General features: G+C 36.3%; 1 protein-coding gene across 1 annotated transcript in view; it reads right to left on the reverse strand.

Moving 5' to 3' along the window:
* Positions 1–20264, reverse strand: part of RGS12 (regulator of G protein signaling 12) — an 80430-nt gene that overhangs the window by 20074 nt on the left and 40092 nt on the right. The window contains exons 4-11 of the mRNA XM_030450769.1: positions 19562–19583; positions 13500–13669; positions 11172–11264; positions 9956–10099; positions 5199–5378; positions 3802–3955; positions 2825–2901; positions 458–658 (exon numbers count right to left, since the gene is read on the reverse strand). Of these exons, the coding sequence (XP_030306629.1) occupies positions 458–658; positions 2825–2901; positions 3802–3955; positions 5199–5378; positions 9956–10099; positions 11172–11264; positions 13500–13669; positions 19562–19583 (1041 nt within the window). The remainder of the gene's footprint in view (positions 1–457; positions 659–2824; positions 2902–3801; positions 3956–5198; positions 5379–9955; positions 10100–11171; positions 11265–13499; positions 13670–19561; positions 19584–20264) is intronic.

Below are 20264 nucleotides of genomic sequence, written 5' to 3' on the forward strand. Positions count from 1 at the left end.
ATTTAGGAAATCAGCGTTTTAAAACAAGCCTATATTCATCTTAAACGATGCATTACATAGAATTATTCATCAGAGAATATGGCAATTTAATATTCCTTAAAAGATTTAAAAGAACAGGTACACAGCTATTCAAATTTGTTTATTTTTGTCATTGTAATCATCTAGATTCGTCATAAGCATGAATGGAAGAAAATAAATGTTTCACATTAACAGCTTCTCTTTGAACTGAAGATACTTCTGTTGGAGCAAGAACACTTTTCTGTTTTCCTCTAATGTAACCAATCCCAGTACTCTGCCAGTTCTAGTTTCACTAAAATTCTCCTTCAATTACCTAGTATTGCCAATGTAAAACTATAGGTAAAGCCAGGAGATACACATTAGTATTGAGAGAATGCAGTTCCTTATTGGTAAAATGAGTGTGAAAATGCTTTAAGAAAAGCAGAGGAATATGCAATACCTTATCACCTCCAACTAAAAACAGGTCCACTGCAGCAATGTTAATGCCATGTTTCTCACAGAGCCCAGACAGCACCTCTTTGATAGAAAAACCAGATTTAACAGCCATTTTGCTTGATGAACCATCTGGAAGGTTTATACAGCAGTATTTGGGGGACTTCTCTTTATCTGGTACAAATGCAGGCAATCGAGAGGGTTCAGACTTTATAAGAGAAAGAAAGAAAAATCAGTGCCCAACAGGAAAATTAGGAACATGCATAAACTTTCAGAGTTTGTCCAAAACAAATGAAGCCAAGAAGTGTAATTTCTACCATGTTCGAAGCTTAGAAATCATTCCAAATAACACAAATATCAGATAAACTTAAATCCTGGAAAAAAAGCCACAGCTGTTTAGGTAAAGCTAACAGCATTGCAAAAATCCAAATGTATTTCAAGATTTCAAGAACAGATTCAAGTTTTAGACAGTGTGTGTGTAAATCAAGATCTTCAAACTATAGAACAGAAATGACAATCACGAAGTGTAATAAGTAAATAAAAGCTTATTTAACTTCCAAATACTAAGTGTCTATACTGACAATGACCTGCTGATGTAAAAATTACTGTTGGCACATTAGGGAAAAAACATTTAAGTAAATAGGAACACATTTAAACATAAGATTACTCAAATTTCCTCTTTTTTTTAACATAATCTTAACAGCATACACACAAATACCCCACAGAAAAATTAATACTTAAAAAAAAATTTACTTTTGTTTTTTTTATTAAAGAGAAAAAAAGTACAGTGTTATGGATTAAGGCTAAAGGGCATGGCATTGACCTTTATTCTAGAGTAACAGTAGACTAATAACACTGCTATGAAACGTCAGAAGTTAGGTTTTTTTAACAGAAAAGCTCACTTAAAAGGACACGAAAAAAAAAATTATTTCAACAGTTTTTAGAGTACTCATCATGCTTTTTCTCTTCTCTACCTTGGTGCTTCTTATCCAAATCACAGTAACTTTCTGACTTAATCAGTTAGAGTGGGAGAGAAAAGAGGAGTTGTTGCTTTAAGGAGGCTTTGCATTTTTTGTTTTTAAGACAAGAGTTTTCTGCAACAGAGGTAAACATATCTTTGTCATGCCTGCTTCCCTGATGAATACTGGCAGCATAGGCAAAATTACATAATTTCTAGTATCTGGTCTACTAGAGGGATACCAAGACTACAAAATAATTCCCATTTTTATATTCTTTCTTTATATCAATGTAGTTAAAATAAATTCAAAGTATTACATTGATTTTCTATTATTAATACTGTTTTGATTTGGTGTTTTATTAGTTTGACACTGCAAATGCTATCTTGACTGCAAGAAATCCGTGTCTTCACTGATTATATAGAATCACAGAATCATGGCACCATTTTGGTTGAAAAAGATCTTTAACACCGAGTCCAGCTTTCAACCTGATGCTGCCAACTCCACTACTAAACCATGTTCTTGCACACCAAACCACATCTTTTAAATACCTCCAGGGACGGGGGCTCAACCATTTCCCTGGGTAGCCTGTTCCAAGGCTTGACAACCCCTTCAGTGAAGAAATTTTTCCTAATATCCAATCTACACCTTGCCTGGCACAACTTGAGGCCATGCTCTTTTGTCCTGTTACCTGGGGAAAGAAATTGACCTCCACCTCACTACATCTCCTTCCAGGTAGCTGTAGAGAGCAGTAAGGTTTCCCTCCAGCCTCCTTCCTGCAGGCTAAACAACCCCAGTTCCTTCAGTGGCTCCTTGCAAAATTGTGCTCTAGACCCTTCATGACCTTCACTGCCCATCTCTAGACACCCTCCAGCACCTCAATGTCCTTCTTGTAGTGAGGGGCCCAAAACTGAACAGTACCTGAGGAGCACAATATCTTCCTACATACTGTGACAAAATCACACTGTTTGCAATGAAATTCTCTTTTCTCAAAATTTAGGAACACAGTTAAGTTGTAATGACAAGTTGTAACTCACAACTTTAAAAGAAGCAGAGAGGAAAGAAGCATGACAAGCACTGGTACCACAGAAATCAGCCTAACACAGATTACATAGAGGTCAAGTAGAGGGAAAACTGTTAACATGTATGTTGAGAACACAATCTCAAAGCTCTGGTAGGCAGAAAAACTTTTTTATAGAGAACTACAGCACCTCACTTTGAAAGGCAAACTTTTATTCTGAAGTTAAGAAAGAAAAGATGTATAGGCCATCTGTTGCAAGGACAAAATAAGAAGCAATATATAAAAAGACCCTTTCTCAAGGTATTACTTCAAATAAATTACTTCACTCTACTTAGAAAACTAGTAAATTCACTGTTTTCACTGCTTTCCCACTTCATTATGTAGAGCCAGGCATTACCAAGTCAAGACTAGCAGTGGATGACATGGAGCCTTGTGATTCCCGTCTGTATGATAATCCATTGGACTGAAGAGAATCTGTTCACAAAAACATGACAAAAAAGTGCAAGCTTAATGTTACAAAACTAAAATCTAAGCCAATTACCAGCCACTTTCAGAAGTTTAAGCCTATAATCTTAGCAAATGCCTTTGATGCCTTTTCACATGAGTATACTGAGAACACTTTAACTATATGACCTTATGGGTCTGGTCCTCCACTAGAAACCAGAGAAGAAAGCACAGCAACAATATGGTGCTTCAATGGAATTTCTCTCTTCTCTTTAACTTGATGCAATGAGGTAAAGCAAAACCTTCATCTCTTCATCTACAGACTACATCAGGTGATTTCATAGGGTGATTTCATAGTTTCCATAAACTCTCAAAAACAGTTAATCAATAAAACAGCAAATTTCAAAGGCTTTCACAACTCTAATTCTTCTTTTTTCATTTTAGACAGGAAAGGTGAAAACAGGTAGCAAATATGTTCAAAAGTGAACATACCTGTGTAGTACTAGTAAAAGAAAAGCAGGATAACATGGAGGAATTTTTAAACAGCTACAACTATAGCACTTTTTGCATGCTCAGCTCCTGGACTTCTCTGTAAAGAGTTGAAATTATCTTGCTATGAAAAGAGTAGCTCCCTGCTTGGAAAAGCAATTGCTAGCACACAGAAATGCAGTCTACTATATAGCAGGGAAAAAAAGCCTCTTGGGAGTCAATAAAAACAAATTTATATATTTTTATACTTTCGTCTACTTATTTGTAGATCTCTTTCCATAAAAATTCCAGTGATAGTAGCCACCCTATACCCTCCTGACTTGAAAGTTGCTTCTCCGTCTGCATACCAAAGGTTGCACTTAGATACAAATTAAACATGATGGGATTAATGAAATCTGCTGCTGAAACAACTTTGCAACAAAGAAGAATGTGAATACTCACCATTTGGATAATCACCATTTTCTCTTCTTTTCTGTGATTTTCCCAAACTCTTACTTCTTGACCATGAGAAAAATGTTCCCCTTTTTTTCTTCTCAGTGTCCTCCTCCCCTGACTCTTCATTTAGAGATCTTCCTGACTTTGATTTACCACTTAACTATTGCCAAAACACAATTAAAACATGGTTGGATCACAGCTATAAGTATATTATCTAAAATAAACCCTCCCACACCTCTTCCCAAAGTGATAGTTTGACAGTCAGGTTAGCTGTTGTCTTTACCCCACTCACAAGTGCATATGCCAGCATCCCTCTCAGCAGCAGCAATCAAAAAAAGACAAAAAAAATACCCCAGTGGAAACAAAAATAAATACATAGATGGAAATGTGCTAGTTGGTATGGAGTACAAAAACAGTATTTGGAAACAATCCACCAAGAGCTCCTGCAAACAGGAAAAAACTCTTCACCACTAATTACTAAGTTAATGTTGAAAGGCCATTTGCCTCGCTTTTAAAACACAGAATTTCATTTCCGTATTTCAGACATTTTTCCTAGGCTAGGCTGGAACTCAAACTGTATTTAAAGATAATGATAAAGTATTGTGTAACATTTACAAGTCTAATAAAAGTATTTGGTGGTGCTGAAGAATGCAAACAACAGGAATGTCTGATATTAAACTAAACTTGCTTTTAACAAGCTACAATTGTACAATTGTTAGATTATTAAGACCATTCCCTAAAATGCCAGTTTTAAAAAGGCTCCTCTCCATAAAAATACATAATAGCAGATGGGCCAATGTGTAGTGATTGACACGAAAAAAGCCAAGTTATAATTTACACATACAGTTATGTAATACAGTGGTGGTATTATGTACATGAAGAAACATAAACTCAATAATATTAGATCAGTAAGACTACTGGTCTAATTTTTAAGCAACTGTGTCTGTTTTACACAGTTATCTTAATTCAGTAGGGGCTAAAACCTTTTTAAACACTATCTTCTGTAAAGATGAGTCAGATTAATTTAAGCCATCTCCAACTTCTGATCAAATGTCTGCTCTCAGCAAAGATTAAAATATCACATCTTAATTCCAATATTAAATCAAAATAAGTTTCTGAACTGATGCACTAAAATAATCCTAATTTTTTATTTGTACACATATATTTAAATAACAATAAATGCTTAAAATTATATTAGGAAGTTAATAGCTAGCAATCTGATTCAAAGGTATGGATTTAAAAAATAAGTATTTTCCTAAGTACATAAAAACTTTGTAATTACACTCACTGTTACCAATAAACAAACATTCTAATTGGTTTTTAGATAATTACTTTTTATCTTCTAAAGAACTCGAAAAACATAATTTAAAACAGTTTTTAGATAAGGGCAATACAAAAGTAACCTTTTTTGGTGTTGAGATATTGGACTTCTCAGAACTGATACTGTGCTTAGAAGTGGGGCTGCTGGGAACACGCTGAGGATCAGGAAGGGGACGACCTTCTACTTCAGCTAAGATGCATTCTTGGTAAAGAGGGGATTTGAGAAAACGAGTGTAGCTATCAAACTTCATCAAGTTAAATATCTGCAAATAAAATGCAATGGATAATGGTTACAGAAGCTTAAAACATGAAGTAAATGAAGCTGCTAAGCAACATCCAACTCCCACAAAATTTAGGCTGTAAACTGCAGTAGACATAACTGTTTAAAACTACACCAGTTTTAAGTGAAACATAATTTGATGTATTCTCTTAGCACATCTTCAGGAAAATGCTAGGATTTGTGCAAAGTGCATGAGAAGCTGAGATGCTGTAGAGCCTCGACAACACCACCCTCACAGCTCTCATTCACTGCTTTTATACCGTTGAACATTCTGTATGAAGCATGTAGCAAACAAGCCATTTTAAATATTTTTTTTAAGATTATTACATCAGCACCATATATGACAGGATTAAATTATGCAAGTGAGTTTTAAAGTACCTGTGAACAAGAAAAAGTTCACGGTCTAAAACTCATGAACATGACATAATCACAATTTGCAATAGTCTGCAATGATGCAAGATACACAAGGTCAATTACTGACATGGGGATGAGCAGAGAGTCCTTTACAATATTGTGCAACATTCATGTGCCAAATCATAAGGGGAAAAAGAGATCAATATCTCTGGAAGATTGAATAATGAAGGTGCTGTAAAATCAAGACATTGAAAAAGAACAGCTTATATAAAATGGCTGTTCTGGGCAAGATCAATATTAACTCTTCATCCACATAGGAGGGAAGCAGATGTACACCAGGTCTGGAGCAAATGCCTGAGTCTAAATTTAATGAAGCAGAGGAAAATAAGGTCTTTCTTAAATGCTAAACAGAAGGTTTGACATTCTTGTTCCACCTTTGCAAACTGTTAGTTTTAGGTGAATTCACACCTTTATATCTTCTTTAGAGATTCACCTGATCTAAAAAACCAGTACAAAAAAACCAGTACGAATGCTGCCTTCCTAGGACATGACAAATTACCTCCAAGCAAAGCACAGTATGCACAACCCATGAATCTGTTGGGAAGTCCATCACTTGCTGCAGATGGAAACAATTTTTCAGATGATGCAGAGCTACCCTTCTCAGCAAGCATCAGCCCACAGCTTTTTCTGACAAACCTACTGAAATCTGACTTCACCATTCTTGCCCCATATACTCCCATTCCTTCCTGGGTGTTGTGTTTATTGGGTCTTCTGTTTGTTAGGTGTCTTCTGTTGTGTTTGTTGGGCCCTCTAACTCTTTTTTGTATAATAAACTATGGAAAAAATATATTTGTAGGGTTAGCTTCCCCAGCTTAACATGCTGAAACAGCTCAGCACAAGACTGATGTGCTCTCATGCAGCATCAAAGACACAATCTGGCATCGGTGATTATTCCCACCTGAAAACTTGCTCACAAATCTCTCTCACACACACACTATGCAAAATACAATCCTTCTCTGATCACAGGCAGGGACACTGGCAAAAACCAAAAAGTTAACTAGTTTCAGAGCTCATGTAGTCTTCAGGCCAAGGCTCAATGAATTGTTCAGTGTCCACAATGCACACAGCTTTGAAACATTTCTTGAGTTCTGCTGAATTCCAAGAAAAATACCACAGTGTATTGCCAAAACAGAGTAGAAATGCACAGGAGAAATTAAAAGATATCAAAATGCCTCAGTCTCGCGGACTCACCGAGGCCCTGCTGATAGAAAGTTATTGGAGGAAAACATTAAGTAAAGTCTGCACACAATAACAGGAAAACAAGCTCAGAAACTGAAAAACATGAAATAACAAATACAAAAAATAAAAAACCTGTCCATGGGGTTTTTGAAGAAAATTAAAACTTTGAGGCTACACTCCTGAATAAATCACAGTATTTTAAAGCTAAAAGCAATTTGTCCCTCAAAAATATAAGACGTGATTCTACAGCACAGCTAACACAAATACCTCAAATGTAATACATTTTCAAGATGACAGATTTGCCCCTGCCACAAAATCCAGCACCAAAAGAAGATGAAATTCTTATTCCCTTTTAGGCAGAAAGAATAAAGAAAAATATTGCTGGGTACGAAGAAACACGAGAAGAGTTACTGCAGAGTTGAAGTGTGCTGACGCTATTTCTTGTTCTTACAAATAAAAAAACATAAAAGCATAAAATGATTCTAAAAGCATAACTTGAACCTTATACATAAAAAAGGGCAGAAAAACTTGCACCCATTTACACAATTCTACATGAAGGAAAAGATATTTTGTTCTTATTTTAGTACTTTAGGTGACCTACACTCAAACATGGTGATGGAAACAATCAAAATGCTTGTTCTTATTTTACTACAAGAATCAGTGAAATTCTAACCAGATATCTGACTGCATCAAAAAGAGCATGGCCAGCAGGTTGAGGGAGATGACTCTCCCTCTCTGCTCTGGCAGGACCTCACCTGCAGAACTGTATTCAATTCTGAAGCCCCCAACAGGAAGGATATGGAGCTCTTGGAGTGAGTCCAGAGAAGGGGCACAAAGATGATCAGAGGGCTGGAGCAGCTCTCCTGTGAAGACAGGCTGAGAGAATTGTTCAGCCTGGAGAAGGGAGGGCGCCAAAGAGACCTTTACAGCAGCCTTCCAGTACCAAAAGTGGGCCTGTAAGAAAGCTGAGGAGGGACTTTTCACAAGGGTCTGTAGCATGAAGACAAAGAGCAATGGTTTTAAGCTGGAAGAGGGTAGATTTATGTTAGACATATGAAGAAATTCCTTTGTGTGAGGCTGGTAAGACACTGGAAGATGTTTCCCAAGAAAGTTGTGGATGCCTTATCCTGGAAGTGTCCAAGACCAGGTTGGATGAGGCTTTGAGTGACCTAGTCTAGTGGGAGGTGTCCCTGCCCCTTCAGGGAAGTTGGAACTGGATGATCTTTGAGGTCCCTTCCAACCAAATCCATTCTATGATTCTCTGATTTTGTCTGCATCCACACTGTCATATTATATCACCTCTAACAACAGCCACAAGTGCAAATTTATGAGGCTATGGACAGAGAGCAACGTCCAGTGATGTTCCCAACAGGCTGTACAAGAGAGATAACAGCCCCAGTCATGCTTTCCAAGGCACCTTCCCACACACACTTCTGCAACTCCACTGCAGCCTTACAGCAACACTCCCTATTCCCAAGCATCATATAGCACTGACCACCACCACAGATCAGCACTTCTGCACTCTACATGCTCAGTGCTGGAATCTAAAAAATCTTGTGAAAGACCACAAATGCAGATCCTTCACATTATTAAGATGGTTTCACCACATTGAGCTGAACTTTGAAAGTCTATAGGTGTGCTGCAACAACTACAGGTAACCAACAGTTGTTTTCCTGAGGTCATGCCACCCACCAGGACCACAAACTGACTTCCTGCACAACCACCACTCAGTGAAACCAAAATATTAAAGGCCTGCAAGGCAGCTTATTACCCAACACCAACCTCAACCACATACACCACTAGTTCCTTAGCTGGCACACCTAGCTCCGAGGCTGCTTACTCTGGCAGAAATAATTCTTCTCCTGGTTTAACATATTTTTCAGGGGGAGAAACTGACTGAGAGATCTGGCAGGAGAACTACAGCAGCACGGATAATGTAGGAGAACAGGTAGCCCTTCAACTTAAGGACTAAAATTTTTCAAAGGAGGATAAAAACTTGCACCTTCACAGCCAACAGACTCATAAGAACACCATCTGCTCCACCAAAAAAAAGTGGGAAAGGATGAAGAGCAATTCAGGCATGGGCTACCAAAGCCAAGAAGAAGAATGCATGAAAAAACCTCTGGGAACATCATGGCTGGCCCTCAGGCCTCTTGGTAGGTGTATGGGGGTAGCTGTAATGCCAGAAGCTACAAGGCCAGAAGTTGCACCTACCTTCCTATCTCCAGTCTGCAGATGGAGGAGGATATTCATCTGCTCTTATACCACAAAAACATGAAATTGGAGGGTGCACAAAGACTAAGATTGTGTCCTGCTTCATTTATGCAGTTAGAGCTACATCCTTGATTCCTAAATAACATGATTTCAAAATTAATTCTACTAATAAATTATTAGGGTAGGAGTTACCAAAGAAGAAACTTAAATTCTATAGAAAATGTGAAATGTATCCTGCTGTTACATAACTGTTCTGAACATCAAAAATTATTTAAAACACATCCACTACAGAGGTCTTCAGACAAAGAGAGTTTTAACAAGCTCTTTGACAGTTTTATTAAAGCACAAGGAAAGGACTCCTTCAATAGACCAGACAAGTTTTCAAACCACTTTAGCCAAAATCAGACACAGTTTGTGTACAAAACTGCCCATTAAATAAGCAACCAGATGCAATATATATATTGCATAAATATATACAATGCTGTTGCACCACATTTACTTGGAAGAAACATTTATTTCAATAACAATATTTTTTAGGCTATATTTTAGCTAATGTCAATTTTCCAAATATATGCAAATGTACATACAGCCTCTTTCTACTTTGCTAACAGAATCTGTGATCTTAAATTCTCTGCCTTTTTATGCACAGCAAAACAAAAGCACGTGACACTAAACTTCCAGATTTTAAGGTAGATTTTAAAGAGGTTAAAAGATAAGATGTAGATTTAAAACAGCCATGTTTTCTACAGTTACCTGAAGCTGCTGTTCCTTGAACATATCTGGATGTGGAGAACTGAGAATATCATCTGCCAGCTGTGCCTGGCTATCAATATTAACTGGAGTTGTAGCTTTGCTACATAGGAATTTACTGAAGATCTCCCGAGCTCTGTAAGAAAGCTACAGAAAAGAAATGCTAAATTTATGTTTGATTTGCAAACATATTTTTACACCAGTATTTTTTACATGAGTATTTATATCACACAAAAATATACAGCCACTCCAGTTTCCTTATTATATAAGCATTTTTAATTTAATAGCTTTTGTTAGTTTTAGGCATATAAATAAGAGTTTTTCCTTTAAGATTTCAAAAATTTACCATCAAAATAAAACTTAATCAAACTATGGAATTAATAAAGGTAAAGCACATCAAACGCAATCTGACAAAGCAGAATAGATTTATTTTCGATCTTTTACATAACAGATACAATTTTAAAAATTCCTTTAAGCTTCAATTTCTAGAAGTTAAGAAAGAAAACATATATGTTAACATTTACTGTTTAAAACATTCATGCTCTGTTTTTAACTTGTTTATTTTGAAACACCTACATCTTGGAAATAATTGAAAAGCCACAAAACTGATCTCAAAACCCTTAAGTGAAGTGTTCAGAAAATACAATATTTGAAGACAAAAGACAGCGGGGTCCACAAAAGAGCAAAGAGGGATGTGCAAAATGAAATTGTTTCCACAGTGTAAACCTGAACAGATTTGTCTGTGGTGTCAAAAAAGAAATGCTACCAACCTGCACAAAACTCAAAGTTCACCACAACTACCTGTCCACTGTCTTAAAAAAGATGAGATGCAGATTCTCACAATTTGTGAATAAACACAACTACAACAGCAAGTATATCTGTTATAAACACATTATCTTGGCTAGTGGGGGCTAGCAGAATCATTCTCACCTCTCCTTGACATGCCAAACTAATTTGCTTGGCACACCCTTGCACTGGGTATTGCAGGTAGTCATTTATCAACATCTGGTTTATCTTTGCTGATTTTTACAGAGCTACCTCTGCACTTCGCTGTAGTCTACATTTATACAACACCTTAAATGAGGGATAGAACTTTCAGGAGATTGAGGAAATTATACACATTAAAAAGACAAGCACAGCTCCAATAACTTCAATGATCTTGAAGAAATAACAATTTTTAGTATGCAACACCACATATTTAAATACAGAACTGACCTACCTCTTTTTTATCATGTGCAGGTACATGGTTAAAATATTCACAGGCCTGCCAAAATAAAATATTTTCTTCACTAAATTCTTTCCGTAGAAAATCCTAGGGGAAAAAACCAACAACAAATGAGTAAATAAATGTGTGAAAGAAAAGAAGTTACTTGCCATTTCAAACAACATATTTATAATGCTTGGTAAGTTTATATAACAGTAACATTTCAATCAGTCTCACAGTTCAGTTTTCTTCAAAAGTAAAAATCAGTGCATGTCTAATACATGCCCAGGGTTTCTCTTCTTTCTCATTTCTTTTTAACTGTATACAGCTGAGAATAGTAACAAGTAACAGCCTTCACTCAAGTGTCACACTGGTATCACTCAAGCTTCCTTAAGAGATAAAGCCATTTCAGAAAGCAGGCCAAGAGGAATCTTCACAGAAATAATTCAAAATTATTTGTGCTTTTAAGTATACACCAAGTTTAGAGAATCCAACTGTAAGAAACAAGCTGAGATACACTATAGTATAAGGAGTCAAATTCACTACCAAGCTCTCAACTTGGACAAAAAGTTTTTCACATACCTAACCTGAAACATCAAAGTCAGAGAGTAGTCAGAGGACATTTCTGCATTTTACATGCAATTACAGATTACAAGACAATCAAATCAGCAAGCAGGAACTGAAACCCAACTGGCTGCTTCCCCAGTCAGCATCTTCACTACAAAATCTACAGTCTGTGCCCTGCTTGCTTGCTTTCTGGACACAGGATTTGGGCACAGCTGGCTGTACAACACCTCAGCTTCACCAGGAAGACTGAGTGGTGCCATGTTGGAACATTACAGAGCCCACCAGTTGTCACACATGGATGGAAAACTGGAGTTGTTGGTTTGAACCCCTTGAGGAGGGAGCTTGTAATCAGGTGTCTCACTTCCTAGATGACTGCTCTAATCAGCAAACTATTATGCAAAATACCAGTATTTGCAAAACATGCAAAATCTTTCCTTCTCACAGAGTAATTCCTGCTCTGTGACAAAGCTGTCCTCAGGAAAGGTCTTTGCATGCTGAATCCCAAATGCACCAAGATGCTCAGTATGGATTGGAAATTAATTGCCATTGCTCCATTGTTATTCAATACTGGCAGATCTCTATCTTTTGGATAGTTATAGGTGACTCCCTTCTCAGTCCATGGGCCTTCTAAGCTTCCTTTTCAAGGAACATTAATATAGCACTTGAAAAGGCTTCTTTTTAGGCACCATGACTTCTTTATGGCAGACTTCAAGGCTTACTTGCTTAAGTGTACAGAAGTTTACTGCTGACTTAAAACTAATGAGAAAGAAGAAGCAGCACACTATATAATTTTTCAGGTGGATTCCAACATAAGATCCTTCTGTGTCAATATGTAAGCAGAAACATTAGTAATTCAGGTTATCCTACTAAGAAAAATGGAAAGACAGAAAATGTAACATCCAGACTATATTATATAATATGCATCTTCACAATTTCCTCAAACAGGTGTTCACTGCTAATGTCAGGTTTTGGGTCCCCACACTATTTAATATGGATGTCTGCCAATTAATATTTTTATATTTCAATATGCTTTTGTATCAAATAAAGGAATCCAATAACCTAGATCCCTTATAGCATAGGTTTCCTTACATCCTGTTTGCAAAAAATTTCTTGGAAAGCAGAAACTGTCCTGTGATTCCAACTCAGCAACAGATTTTCACTGCACCAATGCAAGTGTATAAAACTCTATTTTCTTACATGTAAAACAGATGATACTACCTACAACTTCATAAATGTGCTGTGAAGAAGCTTAATTCATGCTTTGCAAATACTCAACACTACTCCTGTAAGCTACAGCTTTAAGCAGTGCTGTTAGCTACCTTAACTGCTTCCAAAAAGAATTTCTTAAAACCTTTTTAAAGCAATCACTGCAAAAAACTTTCTGTGGCTTCCAACACTTCAGCAGGCAAACATTAATACCTTACCAGTTCATAGGAAACTACTGCCTCTTTCTTTTTCCAAAGGCTGCAGATACAAATATAACCGAATTTAAGTATTTTAGTAAACTGGGAAGCTTTCTAGTCAGATACAATAAAAAGCACAGCCTCCATTTTTATCTGAAAATTTTGCTATCCAGAAATATATGCATATTACTATGAACTCTCCTTCAAATGCAAACTATTTTAAACTTAGAAAAATGCTCAGATAACTGTGTAACAACTCCTGTCTTGAGTCCTAGCTAAGGATAGTGTCAAGAAAGAAAAAACAGAATACAGAAAAACAGCTGCAGCAGTATCAGACATTTCGAAAGGCTTCTTGCCATCCCTCAAAACTTACTGAAAAATATTTAACACCAACAGGATCCTGAAGAAGGCGTTCAAATGACACAGCCCAGCTTGCAACTCTCCTCTCTCGAAGTCGTCGGCAGCTCTGGACACTGGGAAGACTGGCATTGCTACTGAGGCTATTTTCACTGATGCAGTCTTTTAAATCAGTACTATTTAGCTCTGTTAAAAAAATAAATTTGATGATAAAATATTTTTATTTGATTTTACTTTTACTCTTCAGCATTCATTACTTGATTTGTCACACTTCCTGCTCAAACTGACAGTAGTGAAGACTTCAAAATATCCCTCCTTCTTTTTATCAGGAGGACCTGTATATAAAAAGCAACCTCAGTCCTGTCTCAGTTTTCTTCTTTTCCACTGTAAATAAAATTAAATGAGTCTCATAAAGACAAATTAGAAAGAACCCATAGAGTTTCTAGGAAAACAAAACCTTGTGTGGCAGCATGACTGTAAAAATTTTAAATATTAACTCCAGATCATCTTTGTCATATATCAATTAACAAAATATGCACAAAAATTCATAAAGAAGAGGCCACTTGTTCACATAAGTGGAAAGAGGAAAGAAATGGCTGCTCTAAGTAAAAGAAGGAACTGTGTACAACATGGTCCTGTTGACAAACTTTTCTTTTATTTGCTGCACGCTTCTTCGCAAATCACAACTCTCGATCTCTCAATTTACACAAATGTAAAATTGGTATAGTACCCACTTCACAGAGGTGACATGAGGCTTAATTAATTATGAAGAAACAACTAAATAAAGCCCTGAGATACCTGCTCAGATCTTGTAACAGCCCCTGCTTTAAGCAGGAGGTTGTATTAGAGATGGCAAACTGAAGAAACTCTGTGAAGGGATAAAAAAACACAGACATTCAATTCTTTGAAAAATTAGCTATAATGTGAGAAAATAATGTCTTTAAATACAATAGATGCTATTTTAATAATTCTATGCCAAATGGGAAAGTAAATATACAACTTGCTATTAATGTAAACTGAGAAAACTGAGTTTAAAACCAGTAAGGAGTGACCTGTTCTTCACAAAGACAATTTTATTTTCCTCAGATAACCTGGACTAACCAAAACAAGGAGCAGTTTCACCAAAATTACTATTCATAAGTTCTCCTTTTTGGTTATATGTATTTTAAGGCACATTTCCAAATTCTGTGTTACAAATGTTATTGTTACTCCCTGGAAGTATGAACTTTGAAAAAAAAAAAAGGACCACTCAAAGATCATTATAACCAGAAGGAAAAGCCATATGGGTAATTATAAAGATAAGAGAAATTAAGGAAAATTAGTTCTGAAATTTCATTTTTAAATGTACTCTCTAGCTAGAGATACTTAGCATGTAACAGTTAACTGCTGCATATTTCTGTAAGCAAATCTATTATTTAAAACAACAATAAGACCAAATAAGAAAAAGTTAGAATAGGGATGAGTGAAAATGTAGCTTTATATTTTCAACAAGGATAATACTGAAGGACCGTAATAACACATTAGGTATTGAAATATTTTCTTTGCCTAATCATCATATTAAGCAAAGCTTAATATCAAATTAATAAAAAACACTCAGCAAAATTCTACATTTTCTAATGAGAAATATTTATTTACATTTCCTTAAAGACATATGAAAAAGCATAACTAAGTCAACTGTTACTTTCATTACAAAATATGTCAGCACAGTGAAACTACTGTGAAAGAAAATAATGTGAATCTGAAGAGAATTGTACCTGAAGGTATTAGCTGATGTATTTTGCTTTAACTTTGCAGGTGGATATATTTTATTTTACAGTCCAGGATATAAATAGACACCCACTTCTTCATATATATGGAAGTTTCAGATACTGCCTCACTCCTAGAGTGTTCAATCCCCAGTGCTCTCCAGTGACGTTTGTTGGGAACTTCCTAGTTCCTTTCAGACAAAATCAGCGAGGCAAACAAACATCCCACATACCAAACCAATTAAACCAACTTGGCTGACAGAGGGAAATGAGGGAGTAGCCACACAAAGCACTCAACTTTTAACTCCAGGAGTCACAGCAACCCAGGACTCAGGAGGGATTGCAAAATGGTAGTCACAGGCAGGTCAGCTTCACCTCCCTCCCTCTACCCATCCACCCATCCATCCATCCATCCATCCATCCCCCATCCCTCCATCCCTCCACCTATCCATCCATCCGAGTAGGGGCTGCTCACTTTCCCTCTGGCAGGCAGAAAAGCCAACCTGCAATTAGTCTCTGAGCATTTACACCACTGGGTGACTACTAACTACCTTTAATTGCTACGAGTGGCTCACTCATCCAGCCTGTCAGAGTTACACTTGCTCAGAACTACACTGCCTTCTCTCTGAAGTCAGGTGGATTTTATTCAGCTAGTTCAGTTGTTGGGTTTTGGTGGTTTTTTTTTTCAGAAATAGTTATTTTAAATTATTCTGAACCCTGACACTGCTCTGTTTTCCCTTAAAACAAAAATGCAGTCAGTTTGCTTTTAAAATCTTTACACATTTCTCCTGGGGTAGGTGCCAACCTAAGAACAACACTGAAAAGTTTGCTTCCCAGAAAAGACTTAGTTATTCTACTTTCTTTAACCACATATATCAACAGCTGCAATCAAAACAGTTACTAACTACTAAATGACACCATTTCGAACTGGAGAAAAAGAAAGGTTAGATGGGAAGAAAAAAAACCTCACCAATTTCAACACTAGCATACAATTTAAACAAATCACACTTAAATGAAGACCATATAAACTGCAACTCCTGCTCCACTCCTTTTGCAGAGGAATGTTTCCATTGTTACACCTCAGTGTCAGGTTTCTCAACTCTCTTGCATTTCTAGGTGCACACAGCCCACCTTGGATAGCAGGAAAGAAGAAACTTTCCAACTGAGTCACATATTTTGGATAATCATCACTCACTGATGATCATCAGAGGAAATGCAGAGCCTTGATTTCCACCCTCAAACGTCCCAGCCACAAGACTGCCGTGCAAAGTGGCTGTCTCCTTCTTCCTAAGTGTTTACAAAAAGATTAGCTCTTAGGAATCTCAGGATGCCAAAGGAGTTTACTGTAAAAACCCCAACTCGGGTGTTCAGAAGACTTAGCAGTGGTAAATTTATTTCTGTTCTGTTCAGGAACAACTGTACCTAGACAGGAAGCACCATTTGCTGTGCAAACTCATTTATTACCTTTCTCAAATAGAGAATTGACACAGTGTTTTCAAAAACTGCAGAAAAACAGCATGAATCTTTTACACCTTTTGTATTTACACATTCTATATAGGTTTTTGGGTTTGTTTAACAAAACCATAATTATGTAAGAAAAAAGCAGGCATTTAATCACATAAAGCATACAGGATAGGATAGTGTTGAAAGTTTTTCTCTAAATAATATAAACCACTAAATCTTAATAATTAAGTAAGGATGTTTTTCTATGCATTTGTTCATAAAATCCATATGTATTTTTTTAACCTATGAATACTTTTTATTATTCTGAGACTTCTACACATATTCCTTGAAATCATCAAAATGCATAAATTCATATAAGTAAGATTTTCCAGTTAATCAGTCAGTGCATTACCTGGATAAAGCTGATAAGAACCACTGTGATGCCACTTAATTAAATACTTCAAGCCACCCACTGACAGCCATCCTTCTGAATCCATACCAAGTTCAGCTGCATGGGTCCTGGAACCCATCGGGTGCAGATTCATCTTACTGCACAGCACATTGTTCCTCTGCAACTTTGGGATAAGGGAAACTAATGCACTTCCTCCAGATATTCTCAGCACCCTCTAACACCATTCTCAACAAATCGATTCTTTACCCTTCTGCCTTCAAGCAGAGGAAAGCAATAGTATACTTCACACAAAGCATTATAAAATGCTACATAAATAATTGAAAGAAAAGACCTTTCACCACTGCTGCTAAAGGAACTTGAATTATTTACATGACAGTGGAACACCACTACAGCAAGCATGTGCTGCAAATGTAACTGAAAAATAAGTCATATACATGTTGGAGAAAATAATTAGTCTCTGTTTATAGTGTAAACAGTAGTGTTGTGCTTTGTTTTGGATTTCATTGAGGATTATTTGTTCTACCTTCTTTAATTACATTTTTAAATACAGGTTTACATTATTTATTATTGTAAACATCTGATTCCTTTCAAAAAAAAATCTTTAAGAATGCTTTTCTTTATGAAAATTCTTTCCAGGTAATGAACACTAAACCAAAAAATCAGTCAAAACTACAGCAAAGTAGTATCTTATGAGAAAGACATGCATGTAGTATCTGTTATGCTAAAGTATTTGGAAAGAAGACTTCAGCTTTGTGGAACTGATCTCTGTAGGGAATGGCAGGTAAGAACTGACTTAGACATTCCCAATAGCTTGGATACCTCAACAACTTTCTGTCTGAGAGATGAATGATGATGCCCTTCTATATATACCCACCGACCTTAAGGTTTTCCCTTTGAAAAGTGCCATCTAGGCAAAGTCATACATTAGCAGGAGATGACCCTTCCTGTGATGATTTAGATGGTAACAGTGCTCAAAACATCATCCACAGCCTGAATGCTGTGCATGGACTCTCACTCTGCCCACAGTCAGCAGGGACAGACAGGTTCTGAGGTGGGAAGCAGGAGAAATCTGCTAATTAGTGGTCACTGCATACTATTAAATGGTTTCTGCTACTCCTAGAGCACAGGTGCTGCAGAATAACTACAGCACTGATCTTGCAGTATCACAGTTTGCATTCTGATTGTCTGCAATTTATGGAGCAAATAAATTACACTAAATAGTTACTACTGGTCAGCATCTCTGGAGTGCCTTTATATTTTATGTATTACCTATCCTGCAAAGCCCTAGTGCCCATTTTCTGCTAAACAGATATCTTGGCCTTGCCCAAGCTGAGTCACCATGTAAAATGCAATGAAGACTACAGCTGGTTTTCAGCACCTGGCTCTAATAAAAGCCACATGACATAAAGCTTCATTGATCTTGGAAAGAAAACAGAGAGAGAGCTGTTATGCCTCCTATTACTCTGAAGGGATGTATATAAACACATCATTACTTTTTACACATAAATCTCTCTTCTCCGACTAAAGCTTAACAGTATTTACAGTATCTATTTCTATGTACCAGTAGTATGATTAAGATTTAGTCCAGGAAGAGAAGCATAAGCTGCTAGCCTACTGGTTACACTGCTGCAAACTTCTCTAGAAATGCCCTAAAATATGTAAATCTTTCAATCTAGTCTTTATTTAATAGAATTGTCTCATATTGTTGCCAAAGACTAGCAATAGTAATAATACCTATGTGAGTTTCTTTGCAGGAGAAAGTGAATCAACTCCTGCCAAGCAAGGCAAGTGAAAAAAGCCATCTTGTGTATACCTACACAAATTCTTTTATTCCGCTAAGGAAGCACACTTAAACTGTTTCAATTAACTTCAAAGGTTCAGAGAAATCATCTTCTAATGTTTAACAAAGAGTGGACATCCTTTAAAACATTAAAGCTCTGTTAAAATCAAAACAAACAAACAGAGGTGACAAAGTTTACTCAGAAGTACTCCAGAACTGAAAAGCTCCAGGTGGTGGTTTAAAAATATGAAATTACTTACCTCCTTCTCAAATGCGTTACACTTTAAGGAAATTTTAAACATAACAAATAAACCAACACAGTTTACAACCTAGGAGATAGGCCATATCTCTTAAAAAGCAAACAGGATATGTAAAGGACAACAGAAGAGACAGTAAGATTTCATGTACCATCCAATTATAGGGAAGTTTGTCTTTTTAATATAACTAATAAAGAAGCCTACTTGTAAAAAAAGCACATGTATAGAGAGAAATTATGAAGATAAAAGAAATTATGAAAATAAATCAAAGTATGTGAACATAATTCTGCAATATTTTCATATCCACAGTTCCCCAAAAAGTCACAAGAGTTCTGTAGCACTTTGGACGCACATCTTGTAATATATAATCTGATTTACAATGTGTTATGATTAATAAGGAAAACTTTTTCATTACAAAAGTAAAAACAGGCTTTAGCTTACCTCCATCAGAAACAGTTGCTGACTGCAAAAGAAGGAGAAAAAATAAGAGTTACTTAAGTTTCATGGTATTAGCAAATCCTGAGCTTCCCAAAATATTTGAAGTGTTAGCTACTTTTATCATCTTATTAACAGGTTACATGAGAGAGGAAAATCTATAGAAATCAGCTGTTACGTTGATTGCCTCCCAGTTATTTCCTCCCAGTCCTGAAATTCAGTCCAGGCCTTTTAACCATTTTAATCTTTTAACCTAGAACTTAATCCCACAGAGCCCAAAGGATATCACAAATGTTTCCAGTAACCTAGGTAAGAATTCCTCACCATCTCTATTAGTATTTTACATTAAATTTTCAAGGACAATTAGTCTTCTAGTAAAATATTTAATTTTATGGGCATATCTGCCCTAAACTTCTCACCTTTGATCACAAATTACTCCAAGGTAGCTAACATTCCTATAAAAACAAGGAGGTGACTGGCTGCCAGATAAATACTCCAGAGCTTGCACTTCAAACCTCAGCTGAGCAGCTGACTTTTAGTTTGAAATTTGAATTATTTTTCAATGGCTACTTAAAAAATATTACCATTTTAATTCAAGGAATTTTTCTTGGTCATTTAAAGATTCCTTGAAACTTTAAGTAGCTTTCTAAATCGTTAAAAAGAAACTCTCTTATTTTGCACTACTCTTAAAAAAGCTAATAAAGAATGC

This window comes from Calypte anna, chromosome 4B, assembly GCF_003957555.1.
Source record: "Calypte anna isolate BGI_N300 chromosome 4B, bCalAnn1_v1.p, whole genome shotgun sequence".
In the NCBI taxonomy this organism is placed as follows: domain Eukaryota; kingdom Metazoa; phylum Chordata; class Aves; order Apodiformes; family Trochilidae; genus Calypte; species Calypte anna.